We start from the raw sequence: 16,132 nt of genomic DNA, 5'->3' as shown, positions 1-16,132 counted from the left end.
AGTTGCATCATCAGAGGCAGCCGCGACTCAGCAAAAGCCCCGAGGCTGCCTTCGTGAATCGCTGCGCTGGGAAGTAAAGGAGAGCTGCAGAGAGGGGAGAAAGCCACTGTCGGAGGCTCCCCAAGATCTCTCCGGCCCAGCGCACGCTTCCGATGCTGATCTTGCAGAAGTTCAAATGAGTCAATCTTGCCGGTCCTGCGCTGTGACGAGAAACTTGTGCGCTGCGACCTAATATTTTGTGCGCCAGCGCACGCCAGCGCAGCTTAGCGGGAACACTGCTCATGAGAGGAGCCGCGGCGGCGGCTTTGAAAACTGCTCCCTTAGTTCTTCGCTGGATTTTTTTTTTAAGTTTAAAACTGCCACCGTGACTCCTCTCACGATCCCGGCCTGTGTCAGAGAAGGCTTCCGACGCAGGCTGGATCGTGAGAGGAGCCGCGTAGGCATCTTTAAACTTAAAAAAAAAAATCCAGCGAAGAACTAAGGGAGCCGTTTTATCTCCATGCTGCTACGAAGGAACAGGTGAGGGGGAGGGAAATGCTGATACACAGGGAGCAGGCAGGCATGCAAAGCAAGCAGGGGGAGAGGGAAAGGGGCTGCTTTGGGGGTAGGGGTGTGCTGGGGGTACACAGCAATCATGGGCAGGGGATCACAGAGCAGGCAGCCATGGCTCAACAAGGGGAGAGGGAAAAGGGGCTGCTTTGGGGTGAGGGGTTTGCTGGGCCAGACAGCAATCATAGGGGGGAAACAGAAGGGTGCCATGGAGCAGGCAGGCATGGCACAAAAGGGGGCAGGGGCATTGGGAAACGGGGCTGCTTTGGAGGAAAGGGTGTGCTGGGGGCACACACCAATCATGCCGGGGAAGAGAAAGGGCCACAGAGAGATAGGCAGGCATGGCGCAATGGAGAAATACAGGCAGGCAGGGTGCAAGACAAAGACACAGACAGAAAGAATGACAGACAGACAGACGGCATCCATGCACAGAGAGAGAAAGGAAAAAAAAACAGTCGTCTACTCTAGCACCCGTTGGACAGGGGGAGAACGAAAGAGATGCTGATGGACAGGGGGTTGAAGAAAAGGAACGGAGGACTAATGTTGGACAGGGGGAGAAGGAAAGAGGTGCTACTGGACAGGGGGGAGGTAAAACAAAGGGACAAGGGCTGCTGCTGCATAAGGAGAGCAGTGAAGGGGTGGTGGTGGACACAGGGGAGGTAAAAGGAAGAGAAAATGGACAGGGGGAGCAGGCAAGGGGTGGTGATGGACAGCCAAGGAAAAAGAAAGGCAGAAAGAAAAAAAGCGGCTAAGGAGAGAGAGAGAAAGAAATAAAGACAGACACACACATATGTTCTAGCACCCGTTAATGTAACGGGCTTAAAGACTATTTCTCTATAAATCCTCAACTTAATAGGGGAGAGAGCATAAAGAAAAAGAGGCACAAATTAAATAGGTCAAATTACCCAATAGAAATTAAGTGACGTCTCATTAGCTATACATTTCTCTCTTCCTATAAACTAATTTCCAGTTTCTTCCCTTAGACCTGGAATCTGAACCTGTATTTTACGCTTATTTTCAAGAAAAGCTTTTAATTTGGAACAGAATAAGGAGACTCCCAATTCTTACGAAAGTCTCTTTGAGGATACCGTGCAAAGAGAGTTTGAGAAGCTCTTTAAGAGGATGTTTTTAATCCATGGTTTCCATCTTCCAGCGTACCTGGGAACCATTTTGGACAACTATGACCCCGTTGGCTCGCAGCCGCTTGTTGAATTGTTGAATTTTTGTATTGTGCTTCCATTTGTTACCTCTGGTTAACCTGACAATTGTTTGATTTCTCTGATTATGTATTGCTTGGAAGGAGGACCCTTGGGTGGGGGGTATTTATTTTGGGTAGGGTTGTGTTGGGATGGGAGGGTTTTCTTGGGAGGTTGTGTTCCTGTTATTTAAAATACTGAACTTGCTTGTTCTTGGTTTATCTCCTGTTTGTTGCTTTTGTTGAGCTCAATAAAATATATTTGACTATAATCCATGGTTTCAATAAATTCCGCTCCAATTTTACAGCCATGTCTTTACTCATCTGCCTGATAAAGCAAGTACAGTGGTACCTCGGTTTACAAGTGCACCGGTTTGCGAGTGTTTTGCAAGACGAGCAAAACATTTGCAAAATCGGTGCCTCGGAAACCGAGCATGGCTCGATTTACGAGTACCCCCCCCCCCCCCCGGCACCCTCCTGCGATCCGGCAACCCCCCCCTGCCTCAAACCGGCACCCCCCCGCCAGGATCCGACACCCCCCACCCCCCGACACAATTGGGCACTCCCCCGCCGCTTCTTACCCTCATCTGGGCACTCTTGAAGATCGCTCATCTGGGCACTCTTGAAGATCAGCCCTCGTCTGCTGGGCCCTGAGCATCTGAGCATGCTCAAGGCCTGCGAGTTCACGTTCTGAACGTGAACTCGCAGGCCTTGAGCATGCTCAGATGCTCAAGGCCCAGCAGACGAGGATGCTGATCTTCAAGAGTGCCCAGATGAGGGTAAGAAGCGGCGGGGGGGTGCCCAATTGTGTCGGGGGGGATGTCGGATCTTGGCGGGGGGGTGCTGGTTCGAGGCAGGGGGGGTGCCAGATCGCAGAGGGGGCCTTCGAGGGGAGCAATGCCGGTTCTCGGGGGGGGGGGGGGAATGCATGGGGAAACTCGCTTTGATAAACGAGCATTTTGGATTACGAGCATGCTCCTGGAACGGATCATACTCGTAATCCAAGGTACTACTGTATATGAGACCGGCTCAGAAGGAGAAGGTTCTCCTTGAGAAGTAGAACGAGGAGTGCACTCTACCTGAGAATCATAAGCCTCTGTAGAGGATGGAAATGCACCTTGGTTTGAATCCAGACGAAGATCTGAGTCTACTGGGATGGAAGAGAACGATACAGACGTTTGGCTCGATACCAGTCTGATGAAACAGATGATACAGACTTCTTACGCTTATTTGAGCGTTTGGGAGAAATATGCCTGGACTTTGAAGAACGCTTGCCAGACGTGGAGACGAATGACTGGAACGGGTCTCAGAAGAATGAGTCTTCTTAAGCTTTTGAGAAGGACATTGATGTCTAGAAGATCGATACTTTGAAGAACAGTGCCGAGATGCAAGGCTCAATGACGATGATTGGTGCTACAAGTAACGCGGTACTGAGGAAGCAGTAGTGGTACCTACATCTTGCATGGGGCAACGCTCAGGCTGGACTGGTACCGGAGGAGCCGACATGGGAGTAACAAGTTGGAGCATATTCCCGAACTCCAATTGAAAGAGAGCATAAAGCTTCTCTTTAAAAGTCGGCACCGACACCTGTGGCTTGGAAGTAGGTATTAATTGTACCGCAGCTTGCTACGGAAGAGGATGACATTGAGGAAGATGCACCAAGCCGCATTAATGGACTGTGCTTGGCCGATACGACTAGACTCGATACCTTTGTGGCCTGAGACCCGTCTGAGAAGCTGGTGGTTTCTTAGCTGGCTTACCTGATGGAGCTACAGTTTGCAACACCGGTAAGGAAGCACATACCTCAGTCAATAGCGATGCCTTCGATGTCAATGTCTTGGATGGTGTCAAAGGTACCCGAGATGCATCCATGGTACCGAAGATAAGTTTTTGTTGTAGAATGCGGTTCTTAATGAAGCGCTTCTGCAAGGTTGACGAGCACATACACGACTCCACATGATGGTCTGGGCCCATCACTGTATATACTACTAGTGGGGATCAGTTAAAGAAATAGTGCAGCTGCCCGTGGTCCATAGTGGCACATTCTTTCTGCTACGTCCTGCCCCTGCTCTGATGTCAGGGGCAGGATCGCAGCAGAGAGAACATGCCGCTGAGGACCACAGGCAGCTGCAGGGATCGCTATAACACCAGCAAGCCTGCAAGCTGCCCTATTAGCGTTAAGGAGGTAAGAGCGTGGAAGGTGCAGGCTACGGGGGGGAGCAGGCGCTTGTTCATGTTGGGGGGGAGGAGAAAATATGCCTTCGCGGCGGGGGGAGCAGGCGTTCGTTTGCAGCGGAGGGGAGCAGGCCTTTGCAGTGGGAGCAGGCTTTCACGGCAGGGAGGAGGAGAAAATGTGCCTTCGCGGTGGGGTGGGAGGGGGAGCAGGCATCATGGAGGGAGCAGGCCTTTGTGGGGGAAACAGGTCTTTGTGGCAGGGAGCAGGCCTTCAGGGCAGGGAGGCAGGCCGTAAGAGAGGGGAGGGGCGATGCCAGACCTGAGGTGAAGTGAAGGGAAGAGAGAGACCAAAAGGAGGGGGAGGAAAGCAGAGAAGTGCCAGACTAATGGAGAGAGGGAGAGAGAAATGCAAGACCACAAGGAGAAGGGTACAAGAGGGACAGATACTGCTCCAAAGTAGGTGGGCAAGGTGCAGAATGGCAGGAGCGATAGTAGGAGAAAGCCTGTACCTTGGGAAGGGGATACAGGAGGTAAGGAAGAAGCTGGATATGGGGAGAGATAAGATGCTGGGCATGGAGGGAGCATAGGAACAGGGACACAGAAGAGAGATGCTGGATGAAAGGGTAGATGAGAAAAGGAGAGACGATGGATCTGTGGATGGTGGGGGTCCATCGCTGCAGCTGCGGGGGGATGGAAATGAAAAAAAGGAAAGATGCCAGACCTCCAGGGGAGGAAAGGGAAACAGAAGGGGAGGACAGAGATTGGAAGATGGATGGTTAGCACGGAGAAAGGAGAGCCTGATCTGAAAACAACCAGACCAACATGGGACCAACAAAATTTGAAAAATGATCAGACAACAAAAGGTAGGAAAAATAATTTTATTTTCTGTTTTGTGATTACAATATGTCAGATTTGAAATGTGTATCCTTCCAGAGCTGGTGTTGGACTGCAAACGTGAGCTAGAATTTAATAGAGAGAAGAAAAGTATTTCTTGTTTGTTTATTTTGTTTACACCACAGGACCAGTGTGGGTAGGAGAGGGCAAAGAGGCTATAAAATAAACCCACCAGGATGTTTGGAAAAAACCACCCAATTGGGCAGGAAAATCAAATCGAATAATCGATTCAATAGGCTGAATCGAATCAAATTTTTTTTTCCTGAATCGGGCAGCACTAGTAAGAATTGCCTCTTTGCGGATGATAGGAAAATCTGCAATAAAGTAGACATGCCGGATAGTGTGAATAACATGAAGAAAGACCTGGCGAAGCTTGAAGAATGGTCTGAAATTTGGCAGCTAAAATTTAATGCTAAGAAATTCAAGGTCATGCATTTGGGCTGCAAAAACCCAAGGGAACGGTACAGATTAGGGAGTGAAGAGCTTATGTGCACAACAGAAGAGCGGGACTTGGGTGTGATTGTATGTGATGATCTTAAGTTGGCCAAACAAGTTGAAAAGGTGACAGCGAAAGCTAGAAGGATGCTAGGTTGCATAGGGAGAGCTATGGCTAGCAGGAAAAAGGAGGTATTGATGCCCCTGTATAAGATTTTGGTGAGACCTCATTTAGAATATTGTGTACAATTCTGGAGGCCGCACCTTCAAAAAGATATAAAAAGGATGGAGTTGGTCCAGAGGAAAGTTACTAAAATGGTATGTGGTCTTCATCATAAGACGTCTGGGGACAGACTTAAAAAATCTCAATATGTATACTTTAGCGGGAGAGGAGAGATATGATAGACGTTTAAATACTTACGTAATGTATATGCGCATGAGTCAAGTCTCTTTAATTTGAAAGGAAACTCTGCAATGAGAGGACATAGGATGAAGTTAAAAGGTGATAGGCTCCAGAGTAATCTAAGTAAATACTTTTACAGAAAGTGTGGTAGATGCATGGAACAGTCTCCCAGAAGAAGTGTCTGAATTCAGAAGGGCCTGGGATAGGCACGTGGGATCTCGAAGAAAGAGATAATGGTTACTATGAATAGGCAGACTGGATGGGCCATTTGGCCTTTATCTGCCATCATGTTTCTTTGTCTTGAAATCAAAGGCTTAGCCATTTTGACTAAAGAATTCCAACTGGTTTCATTTTTGTGTGGCTGCCTCAATGGAATCACCAAGAAGTTCATTCCCCAAGCATGAAATATTGGCTAATCTGTCCTGGAGATTAAATGTCCATATCGGAAACTCTTAATCAAGCTAGACACCTCATAGCCATCGACTTAGCCAATGTTCTAGAGGATATCTTAAAAGCATCATAGGCTGATCGTGCAATATACTGTCTAGACTGTGACAGAGTTCACATAATCTGTTGGTATTGTGCAAGGTGCTGTGAAAGAATATGCTGGTCAAAGTTAGGCAATTATTTTACCAGTTGTTTTAAACAGGAAATTGTAATTTAGAATCCTGCTCACCAACATGGAATTCTGATAAAGGCAAAGTCCAAATTTGTCCACAGCACAGCTCTCACACCCTGGGGGATGCTGAGGCATAAAAATCTGCATTGGAAGATCTTTTTAAGGGTTGATTCCACCACTAATGATTGATGTTGAAGCTGTGTGTCTCTGGAAGATAGACATGGCCTTCTGCCGTGTTGAAGACAACTCCCAGGAATTATAGAGACTGGGACGGGACCAGTTGGCACTTTTAAAAACTTACTATCTAACCCAGGTTCTGTAGAACTCAAACTACCTGAGCCACTGCTTCTTCTCCTTCCAAGAACGGGGCCCTTATCAGCCAGCCGTCCAGGTATGGATGAACTTGCAAACCTTTTCCTGTGGAGATGCAAAGCTACCACTACCGTCACCTTAGTGAACGTGTGGGGCACAGATAACTGGTAATGATTCTCCAGGACATGAATCTCAGGAACTTCCTGTGCTCCGGAAAGATAGGAATATGTAGGTAGGCCTCCATCAAATCCAGGGAAGCCAGAAATTCCCCCTGGCGCAACCACTGTGCTGACCACACTGTTTCCATATGAAGGTGTGGAACATTTCAGTGCTGCATTGATGTGTGTGAGATCCAGAATAGGTCTCCACTCCTCTGAGCCTTTCTTGGTCACTATACAGTATATGGAGTATCTGCCAGAGCCCGAATCCTCCAGCAGCACAAGTTCTATGGCCTGAATTTAGACCAGTCTTTGGACTGTAGCCAAAATCCTGCTTGCCTTTTCTGGGCACCCCACCGGAGAGCCCACAAACCAGTCTGTTAAAGGATGAGCAAATTCGAGCTTGTAACCACTCAAAATTATCTCTAACACCCAACGGTCTGATGAGATCTGCACTCAGGCCTTTACATACTCGGAGAACTGTTCCCCTATCTTCAGGGAAGCAGCTTCAGACCAGGTTTCATTGTGCTTTTTTGGAGACTGAAACGAGACGAAAAATCCATCTAGGTCCTGAAAATCTCTGTCTTGATCCCCAATATGATTTTTGAGATGAGGTGCTCCTCGAGAGGCCACAGTAGATAAATTTGCAAGGCATATCGGTGTGGCGCCCAGCGAGAGAGAAAGTCAGGCTGAAGAGGACGCATGTGCACCTTCGCCCAAGAAACTACATCCAGTGGGACATCCAAGGAGCCTAGAACTTGAAGATAATCCCACACCAAAAAAGCTGACCGCTCTAAAGTGCCGAAATCTGAGAACAAAGCTTCTGTTTGTGAGTCTTGGGCAGGTAGACATGGCCCGCAGCCGTAATTAAGAGGATTCCCAAGTATACCAATGACTACATGGGCTGCAGAAGACTCTTTCTGAGGATGACAATCCAGCCCAAGTCCTCCAGCACCTGCTCCACTGTGCGATGTCCCTCAGCCCACGAGGGAGCACTGATCAACCAGTCATTTAGATAAGGGTGACCTTGCAGACCCATCTTCCTCAGGTGGTGAAGGTCGGAGGCGCTGCTGCCAGCCCAAAAGGCAGGGCCGAGTACTGGCAATGCTGCTCTCGAACATGAAACCACAGAAACTTGCAGTGGGATGGAAATATGGGAATGTGTGAGCCCGCCACAAGATCTAGGGAGGCCAGAAATTCCCCCGGAGCCACTGCTTCAATGACCGACTGCACGGTCTCCAGTCAGAAGCAAGGAATGTTTAGAGACGCATTCACATTCTGAAAATCCAAAAGAGGCCTCCAATCTTTGAGCCGTTCTTCGGCACAATAAAGTATACATAGTATCTGCCTGAGCCCGAGAGGTTGCATGACCCCGACTCTATAGCTTGAACATCCAGAAAGCACTGAACGTTGAGTGCCTTGTCTGGTCATCTGGATGGAGAATGGCTGGGCATATTCCAGCTTGAGTCTGATCAAATAATATCCAAGACCCAATTCCAATCTAAACAGGATCTTGTCTTCCCACTACGTGTACCTTCTCCATGGAGTGCCTTAGAATTATCCTTTGCACTGAATGTATTTGCTCTATGTAACAAATGTATTGTATCTCTACCTGCTATACTTATATTGCTTTACCATTCACCTTGCTACTGTGCACATTTCCCTTAACATTTATTCAGCCCTAAAAGAAGTACATAGGAATTCTCTCACTGTTACCATTCATCCTTTCAATCGGTTATTCTGCATATCTGCTATGTGTGAATTTGTAACTTTGTTGTTATCCTTCCACTATGTATGTACTGAATGTATTTGACCTATGCAACGAATGTATTGTATCTCTAGCTGCTATACTCATAATGTCCTTATCACTCACCTTACTACTGTGCTCACCCCCTAAACATGCTTTCAGTCATACATGCAGCACCTAGGAATTATCTCACTGCTGTCGTTCTCTTTCTTTCTATCAGTTGTTCTGTATATTTGTTATCTGTGAATCACAGGAAAGGTGCATACGTGATTTCAAGGATTCTTACAAACCAGGACAAAGTAAAATCAGAACCATGGTCCAAACCCTGCGGCGTACCCCAAAGATCGCCTTTATCTCCAACTCTCTTCAATCTTTACATTGCATACCCTCGGCACCTGCCTAGACAAATTAGGCTTAACTTCTTATAGGTATGCAGACGTCACCATCCTCCTCCCTTTTGATCAACCAGCACACTCCATGACAGACAAACTACATAGACACTAGAAACAGTGGCTACATGGATGAAAGAACACAAACTAAAACTGAACCCAGACAAAACAAAATTTATACTTCTTGAAAAAATAAAGCCCCAACCATAACAAACTTAGTAATAAACTCAATCACATACCCCATTCAACCCAACCTAAGACTTCTGGGAATCATGATAGATAGAACATAATTGCCACTGCTGGGTCAGACCAGTGGTCCATCGTGCCCAGCAGTCCGCTCATGCGGTGGCCCCCAGGTCAAAGTTCCAGTGCTCTAAATAAGTCCAGCCTCACCTGCGTACGTTTCAGTTTAGCAGAAACTTGTCCAACTTTGTCTTGAATCCCTGGAGGGTGTACCATGCAACCACAAATCAACAAAACAATACAGAAATCATTCACGGTCATGCGAAACTTAAGTCAAATCCAAATTTTTTGGCAGAAAAGAATTCCAGCTTGTGGTCCAATCTCTAGTCCTAGGACTTCTAGACTACTGCAACATCCTCTATCTCCCCTGTCCCACAGTCATGCTAAAACAACTACAAACAGTACAAAACACAGCCCTGAGACTGATCTATTCGCTGAAGAAATACGAACACATCACCGCCGCATTCATCGACTCACACTGGCTTCCAATACAAGCAAGAATACAATTCAAATTCTACTGTCTACTATTTACATCAATGAATGGAGAAAGCCCAACCTACTTTAACAACCGCCTTATCCAACCTGCCACAACCAGGCCACAACCAGGCTAAGGAGAACCCAGACACCATTCACTTATCCTCCAATCAGAGGCGTCAAATGCCAAAAAATGTACAATGGCCTACTGGCCATGCAGGCAGCGAAACTTGACCACCAACTATCCAATTTACTGATCACGACATCAAACTACAAAACTTTTAGAAAAGAAATAAAAACCCTGCTATTCAAGAAATCAGTCAAGATAAACTAACTCCACAGGAAGCATCTAAATCCTCCAAAGTAACCCACTTAACTATGTAACTCTTCTGGAATTGTCTAGATGACCTCTTATATAATCCACCTTGAACCACAAGGTAATGCCGTAATAAAAGTCACTAATGTAATATGACTATTTCTAGACTCTCCAATTCTGTCTCTTCTGCTTCTTGAATTTGAATGCATTGGCTTTTAAACACAACATTATTTGGAATAGATTGCTTTTCATGTTGCCAATTAAACCTGACTGGACCCATTATAATATTTGAAATTAGCTTAAGTTTGGATCCCTGTATGTGCAGTTATTTCATTTCTTTCCCCTTTACTATTCTTAAACTTTTAGTTATCTGCACCCTCTATACAAAAGCACTGCAGCACTGTCATACCTGCTAGCCCTTCCTAGTTTAACCAGTCATCCATTTTTATCATCCCTTCCCTGCTTTAAGTCAAATGTAATTCAACAACCCGATATGTTTTTCTGTCATTTGTATTTTCTTAAATTTTGGAACATTAGACTAAGGATAGGGTCACTCAGTTATAGGGAAATACTTTTAAAACCAATAGGAAGAAATATTCTTTCACTCGGAGAATAGTTAAGCCCTGGAATGCATTGCCAAAGGATGTAGTAGAGCAGTTAACGTACACTTCTCCCTCCGTATTTGCTGTGATAAAAGACCCGCGAATAACTTTTTCATATGTTATTCGCTGTTTTCTATTAAAAACCATCGTGAATATGGTGAAACTGCGAATAACATGGTGGGAGATCTGGCCTGTTCCTTAAGGAGAAGCAAAACACGGTGAAGAAAGTGCTGGGGATCAGCGATTTTCTCTGTAAATGCTGGGAATCAGCGATTTCTCTATGCAAGCTGACGTAATTTGGGGAGGAAGAGCCAGCAAGCTAAAAACCGCGAATAATCAAAACCACGAATACAGAGGGAGAAGTGTAGTTGGTTTTATAAAAGGTTTGGACAAGTTCCTGAAGGTAAAGTTAATAGTCTGATATTGAAACAGACATGGGGGAAGCTACTGCTTGCCATGGAATGGTAGCATGAAATGTTGCTATCATCTGGGTTTTTGCCAAGTAGCTGTGATCTGGATTGGCCATGAAGCTATGGGGCTAGATGGACCATTGGTCTGATGCAGTGAGGCTGTTTTTGTTAACATATTTCAATGCAGTATAATTTATTCATCAGATAAGCAGACTAAATTACCTTCAAATCAAGATGCACAATATTATTTCGATGTAGATAGAATACACCTTCGAGGATTTGATAAATAAGTCTGATAACATCTTTTTCTGCAATTGTTTCATCTTGGTCACCCACACACAGGTTAAAAATCTCTCCTCCTGCAGCACTGAAACAGGAAAAGTATAAATTTATATACTACTATCAAATAAAATCGTACAAGGGTCAAGACGCTAAAGGGCATACAAAGAAAGTACATTCTACAAATGATTTAAATTTTTTAAACTGCCCGCAACAACTTGGTCATTAAAATAATAACCTACATTAATGCAAACAAACTAAAAGGAATGAACTGAAGCTAATGTGAAATTTGAACTTACCTGTACCAATTCCTTTGAGTCTTGCCAGACCATTCCAGACAAGTGCATTATGTACACTCTTTGTATGTCTCTCATTCTCATCAAAACAAAGGAAGGCTCTATGTACGAACTCATTCATCTCTTACCATATCTGAATTTGTCCCAAGATCCAATCTATTTCTTGAGTTCTTCATTTATCGCCTCACTCGTATTGTATTCGACTCTGACCTGCCATGATCTTTTGTTATTTACACTCCTATGTTATTTGTCATTGTGCCCTCTCCTCTTATGTATGATCCTCTATCTTATCCCTGTTAACTGCATCAAACGTCAAGGTGTATTGCGGGTATATATATAAAATTATATTATGTTATGTCTCTCTGGCAGCACATGGAATTAACAGGGAGATCTAATTTGACTTCACTCCCCTTCTAGGAAGGTTAGTGCTACCTTCAGCTTTTCAGTATCCTATTTCAGAACTAGGACAACCAAAAATAATTATGTTCAGGGTTTCCTAATCACCACCAAATCGAAATCTGAAGTCAAAACTTCACTTCATGACCATCAACCCAAGAATTCTGTAGGAGTGTCCCTGGTGTGCCACCTTTTATGAAACTGAGGCCTATGAACCAAACTCTAATCCTGAACCAAACTGTCGTGGCTACTAACCTACTACCTGCACGAAAGAGGAGCAGGACTTGGGTATAATACGTGGTGATCTTAAAGTGACCAGGTTGATAAGTTACATAGGGAGTTACATATGGTCAATAGGAAAAAGGAGGTATCCTGCTAGCAGTTAGCATACCCCAGGGCTCTGTTTAAGTACTTCCCTCTTCTACCACGGCTTCCAGAATCACCTATATGCTGATGATTACAAGATCTGCCTTTCCACACCTGAGATTTCACCTAAAATCCAAGAATGTCTCAGCCTGTCACACCTCTCAAGGCCCACGGTGCACGTGATACATGGCTGCAAATCCGCTAGCCATCTGCCACATTTACAGCATGAATCCATGCCATCCTGTCCTGAGGAGGCCATCTGTGAAGTTTGAAGCAAAAACGAAGCTTCTAAGTCCCAAAAAATAAACTTTTGAAAAATTTAAAGAAAATCCAAGATGGCCACCGCAGGTGTCGATTTTGACCTAAAACTGCCCAGGAAACACACAGGAAACCTGGAAAAATGGCAATTTCATAGGTAAGGGGTTGGGGGGAGGGGTCCAGGGCATGCAGGGAAACCACCCAAGGTGTAGAAGTAGAGGGGACGCTGGGAACCAGTGATCACAATATGATCGGCTTCGACCTGGATGCAGGGGCAAAACATCAATCCAGAACAACGGCCACAGCACTGAACTTCTGAAAAGGGAATTACAAAGGGATGAGACTCATGGTGGGGAAGAAGATTAAGAAGAGGATAAGCACTGTTAAAACGCTAGATCATGCATGGTCCCTTTTTAAGGACACAGTCACCAAGGCGCAAAATCTATATATACCGCATATCAACAAGGGATCCAAGAGGAAAAAGAACAAAGAACTGGCGTGGCTCACTGTAGCAATGAAGGAAGTGAGCAGAGACAAGACGACTTTGTTTAAGAAATGGAAAAAGTCAAAAACGCACAAAAACTTGAAAAAGCACAAGCAGCATCAAAGCAGGTGCCATAAGGCGGTAAAAGGGGCCAAAAGAGACTCACGAGGGAAAAATAGCCAAGGAGGCGAAAAGCTTCAAGCCTTTCTTTCGATATATTAAGGGGAAACGACCTGCGAAGAAAGCGGTGGGACCGTTGGATGACCATGGAATAAAGGGAGTGCTAAAGAAAGACAAAGCCATCGCCGACAAACTGAACACATTTTTTTACGTCTGTATTTACCGAAGAGGATATACACAACATACTGGAACCCGACAGGCTATATGCTGGAAATGAAGACGGGAAACTGACAGGGTTGACAGTCAGTGGTATGCAGGATTATGTCATATTTATAAAATGGAGAAGATAATAGCCACACAGCAGGGGAATTTTAGAAAATTTCAGGAGATTTGGGAGCCATTAACAAAATATTGTAATGATTGAATATTTCTTTTTTCTCTTTTTCCCTTAAAAATACATATCCAGGATGGGGGGAGGGGAGGGAAGGGATTTTTATTGATTTGAACATTAAATAAGGTATATAAGAATGATAGGTTTTCTGGAATTTTAAGAGTGTAATTGATTATGGGGGAGAGGGGATAAAGTCTGCTATAATGTTTAACAGAATATTAAGTGTTGTATTTGAATTTTAAATGCTATAAATACTGTTACACTTATTGTAATTTTTAAAAAAAATGAATAACGAATTGGAAAAAAAAAAAGAAGAGGTATATAGGCAGATTGATATGCTTAAGAGCAATAAATCCCCAGAACCGGATGTCATCTATCTGAGGTTTATCAAGGAACTGAAAGGGACTATAGATGAACTGCTTCAACTAACAGCCAATCTGTCGATCAAATCAGGATAGATTCCAGAAGACTCGAAGGTGGTGTATTTTACGCCAATCTTCAAAGAAGGTTTGAAGGGAGATCCGGGAAACTACAGACCAGTAAGTCTGACCTCGGTACAGGGAAAGATGGTAGAGGCACTGATAAAGGACCGCATCATTGATCACCTTGACAGACACAATCTGATGAGGACCAGCCAGCATAGCTTCAGCAAAGGAAGATCTTGCTTGACGAACTTGCTGCACTTCGAAGGAGTAAACAGGCGGATTGACAAGGGTGACCCGGTCGACATTGTATATCTGGATTTTCAGAAGGTGTTCGACAAGATTCCGCATGAACGGCTACTTTGGAAAATTGCGAGCCATGGAATAGAGGGTGAAACACTCATGTGGATTAAAAACTGGCTGGCGGATAGGAAACAGAGAGTGGGGGTAAATGGACAATACTCGGACTGGAAGAGCATCACCAGTGGGGAAAAATTTGTCCTCGTGTCATTCTCTAGAGAGAACACCCTCCAGGGATTCAAAACAAAGTTGGACGGGTTCCTGCTGAACTGGAACGTACACAGGTAGGGCTGGTCTGGTCTGGCTGGTCTTTGACATAGGGGTCGCTGCATAAGCGGACTGCTAGGCATGATGGACCACTGGTCTGACCCAGCAGTGGCAATTCTTATGTTCTTATAACCCCAATTTCAGCACCCCCCAAAATCGCCAAACTCAGGGACACACAGGCACCACCGAGACATGTGCTGCAATGAAAGCCTATGGCAGTCTGCAATACACAGTACAAGCAAGGGGATCAGTACCTCAGGAGCTGAATAAACAGGATTTTTCAGGTTTTCTGACCGCATCACCTTCCCTGTCACATCAGATCACGACCACTAGGAACCTGCAGGGAAATTAAGGAAGACACGTAGTCCGGTTCCGATCCTGGTATACCTCTATGGAACCGCAGCCTGCGCTCTACCCCTTTGCGGACGAACCCGGGGCGAGATGGCTCCCAATCCCGGAGACCCGATAAAATCTGCAGGTTGTCTAGAAGGCTTACTGCAGTTTAAGCTTACAGAGCACCCTCCAGAAGCAGACAAAATTTAAAATGTCTTATCTCCCGCCATAGGATCACTCCCACAGAGTTGATCTGCAGCATTTGGGCAAACCCGCGAAACAAATCAAAGACTAGGAATTGAAAAATAAATCACGCGCAGAAGAGACTAATTTCACCCATGCAGTGAGGCTACATGTACAAACTGAGCATGACAGGAAGCTACCAGGCAGATAGCCCAGAGGGGAGGGAACACGTTTTATTAGCCCTGCAGCCGAGGATAGAGAGGATACAAAATCCCTCAAGTTCAGCATCCAGAGGAATTGTACGAGAAGGGACATGTTCTAACATGCCCACTATTCCATGGTCCCAATGCCTCTGTGCAGGGAACCTGAAATACAGCTTGCCCCCCCCCCCCCAAGACAGTTTCTGAAGTTGGAAACAGTCTGTCGCAAGAGGGAGCAAAAAGAACCAGCGGCTGTGCATGGCTGCTAGTTCTTTCAAGCAGAACAGTGTCAAGTCTCCGGGCACCAAGCCATGTGGTTGACATATGCAGGCCTGCCTGACCACTTACACCATTGGCCTAGGGATCTGGCATCCCTGAACAAGGGAATAAAGGTAAACCAGGCAAAACACATTTGAAATTGCCTAGTAGCTGCAGAGGATCCCGGGAGAAAAACACCCACAGCGTGAACTGGCAACCTTGAAAATACAAAAATGCTAATAAAGCTGGTGATCCAGTGTCTTCATATTAAGCATCATTTAGAAAGGCAGGCTTAAAGTCCCAAATAAATTATTCAGTCTTAGAGAGTCACTGTTTTCATCCATCTCCTTCCATTGTCTGTATAATGCCAAACAATTACTGTTGCATTTCCTTCCTCCCTTCCACCACTGTTTTTGTTCTGCAATTTAATTTCTACTTCTCTTTTCTATTACCATGCAGATGACTAATGGGAACAACAACTTTGTACCACTTAACACTTCCCTGCTCTGTTCTCAGGACTACAAATTTATTCCAACTCCAGCCTTAAGGGTTGTAGGGAAACTTTCTAGATTTACACATTTCTATACGGTTTAAATAAGTCAATTTAGCACAGTTACTTACCATAACAGGTGTTATTCAGGGACAGCAGGCAGATATT

The 16,132-nt window shown here is 45.2% G+C and overlaps 1 protein-coding gene across 10 annotated transcripts in view; it reads right to left on the bottom strand.

Moving 5' to 3' along the window:
• Positions 1–16,132, bottom strand: part of STK17B (serine/threonine kinase 17b) — a 73,993-nt gene that overhangs the window by 35,331 nt on the left and 22,530 nt on the right. For all 10 annotated transcript variants that reach the window (XM_033946831.1, XM_033946826.1, XM_033946823.1 and 7 more), the window contains one exon: positions 11,144–11,288. In XM_033946831.1, coding sequence (XP_033802722.1) covers positions 11,144–11,288 — 145 coding nt within the window. The remainder of the gene's footprint in view (positions 1–11,143; positions 11,289–16,132) is intronic.

Source organism: Geotrypetes seraphini, chromosome 5 (genome assembly GCF_902459505.1).
Source record: "Geotrypetes seraphini chromosome 5, aGeoSer1.1, whole genome shotgun sequence".
Lineage (NCBI taxonomy): Eukaryota > Metazoa > Chordata > Amphibia > Gymnophiona > Dermophiidae > Geotrypetes > Geotrypetes seraphini.
Note: the sequence above shows the minus strand (reverse complement) of the source record. Positions and strands in the feature narration are given on the sequence as shown.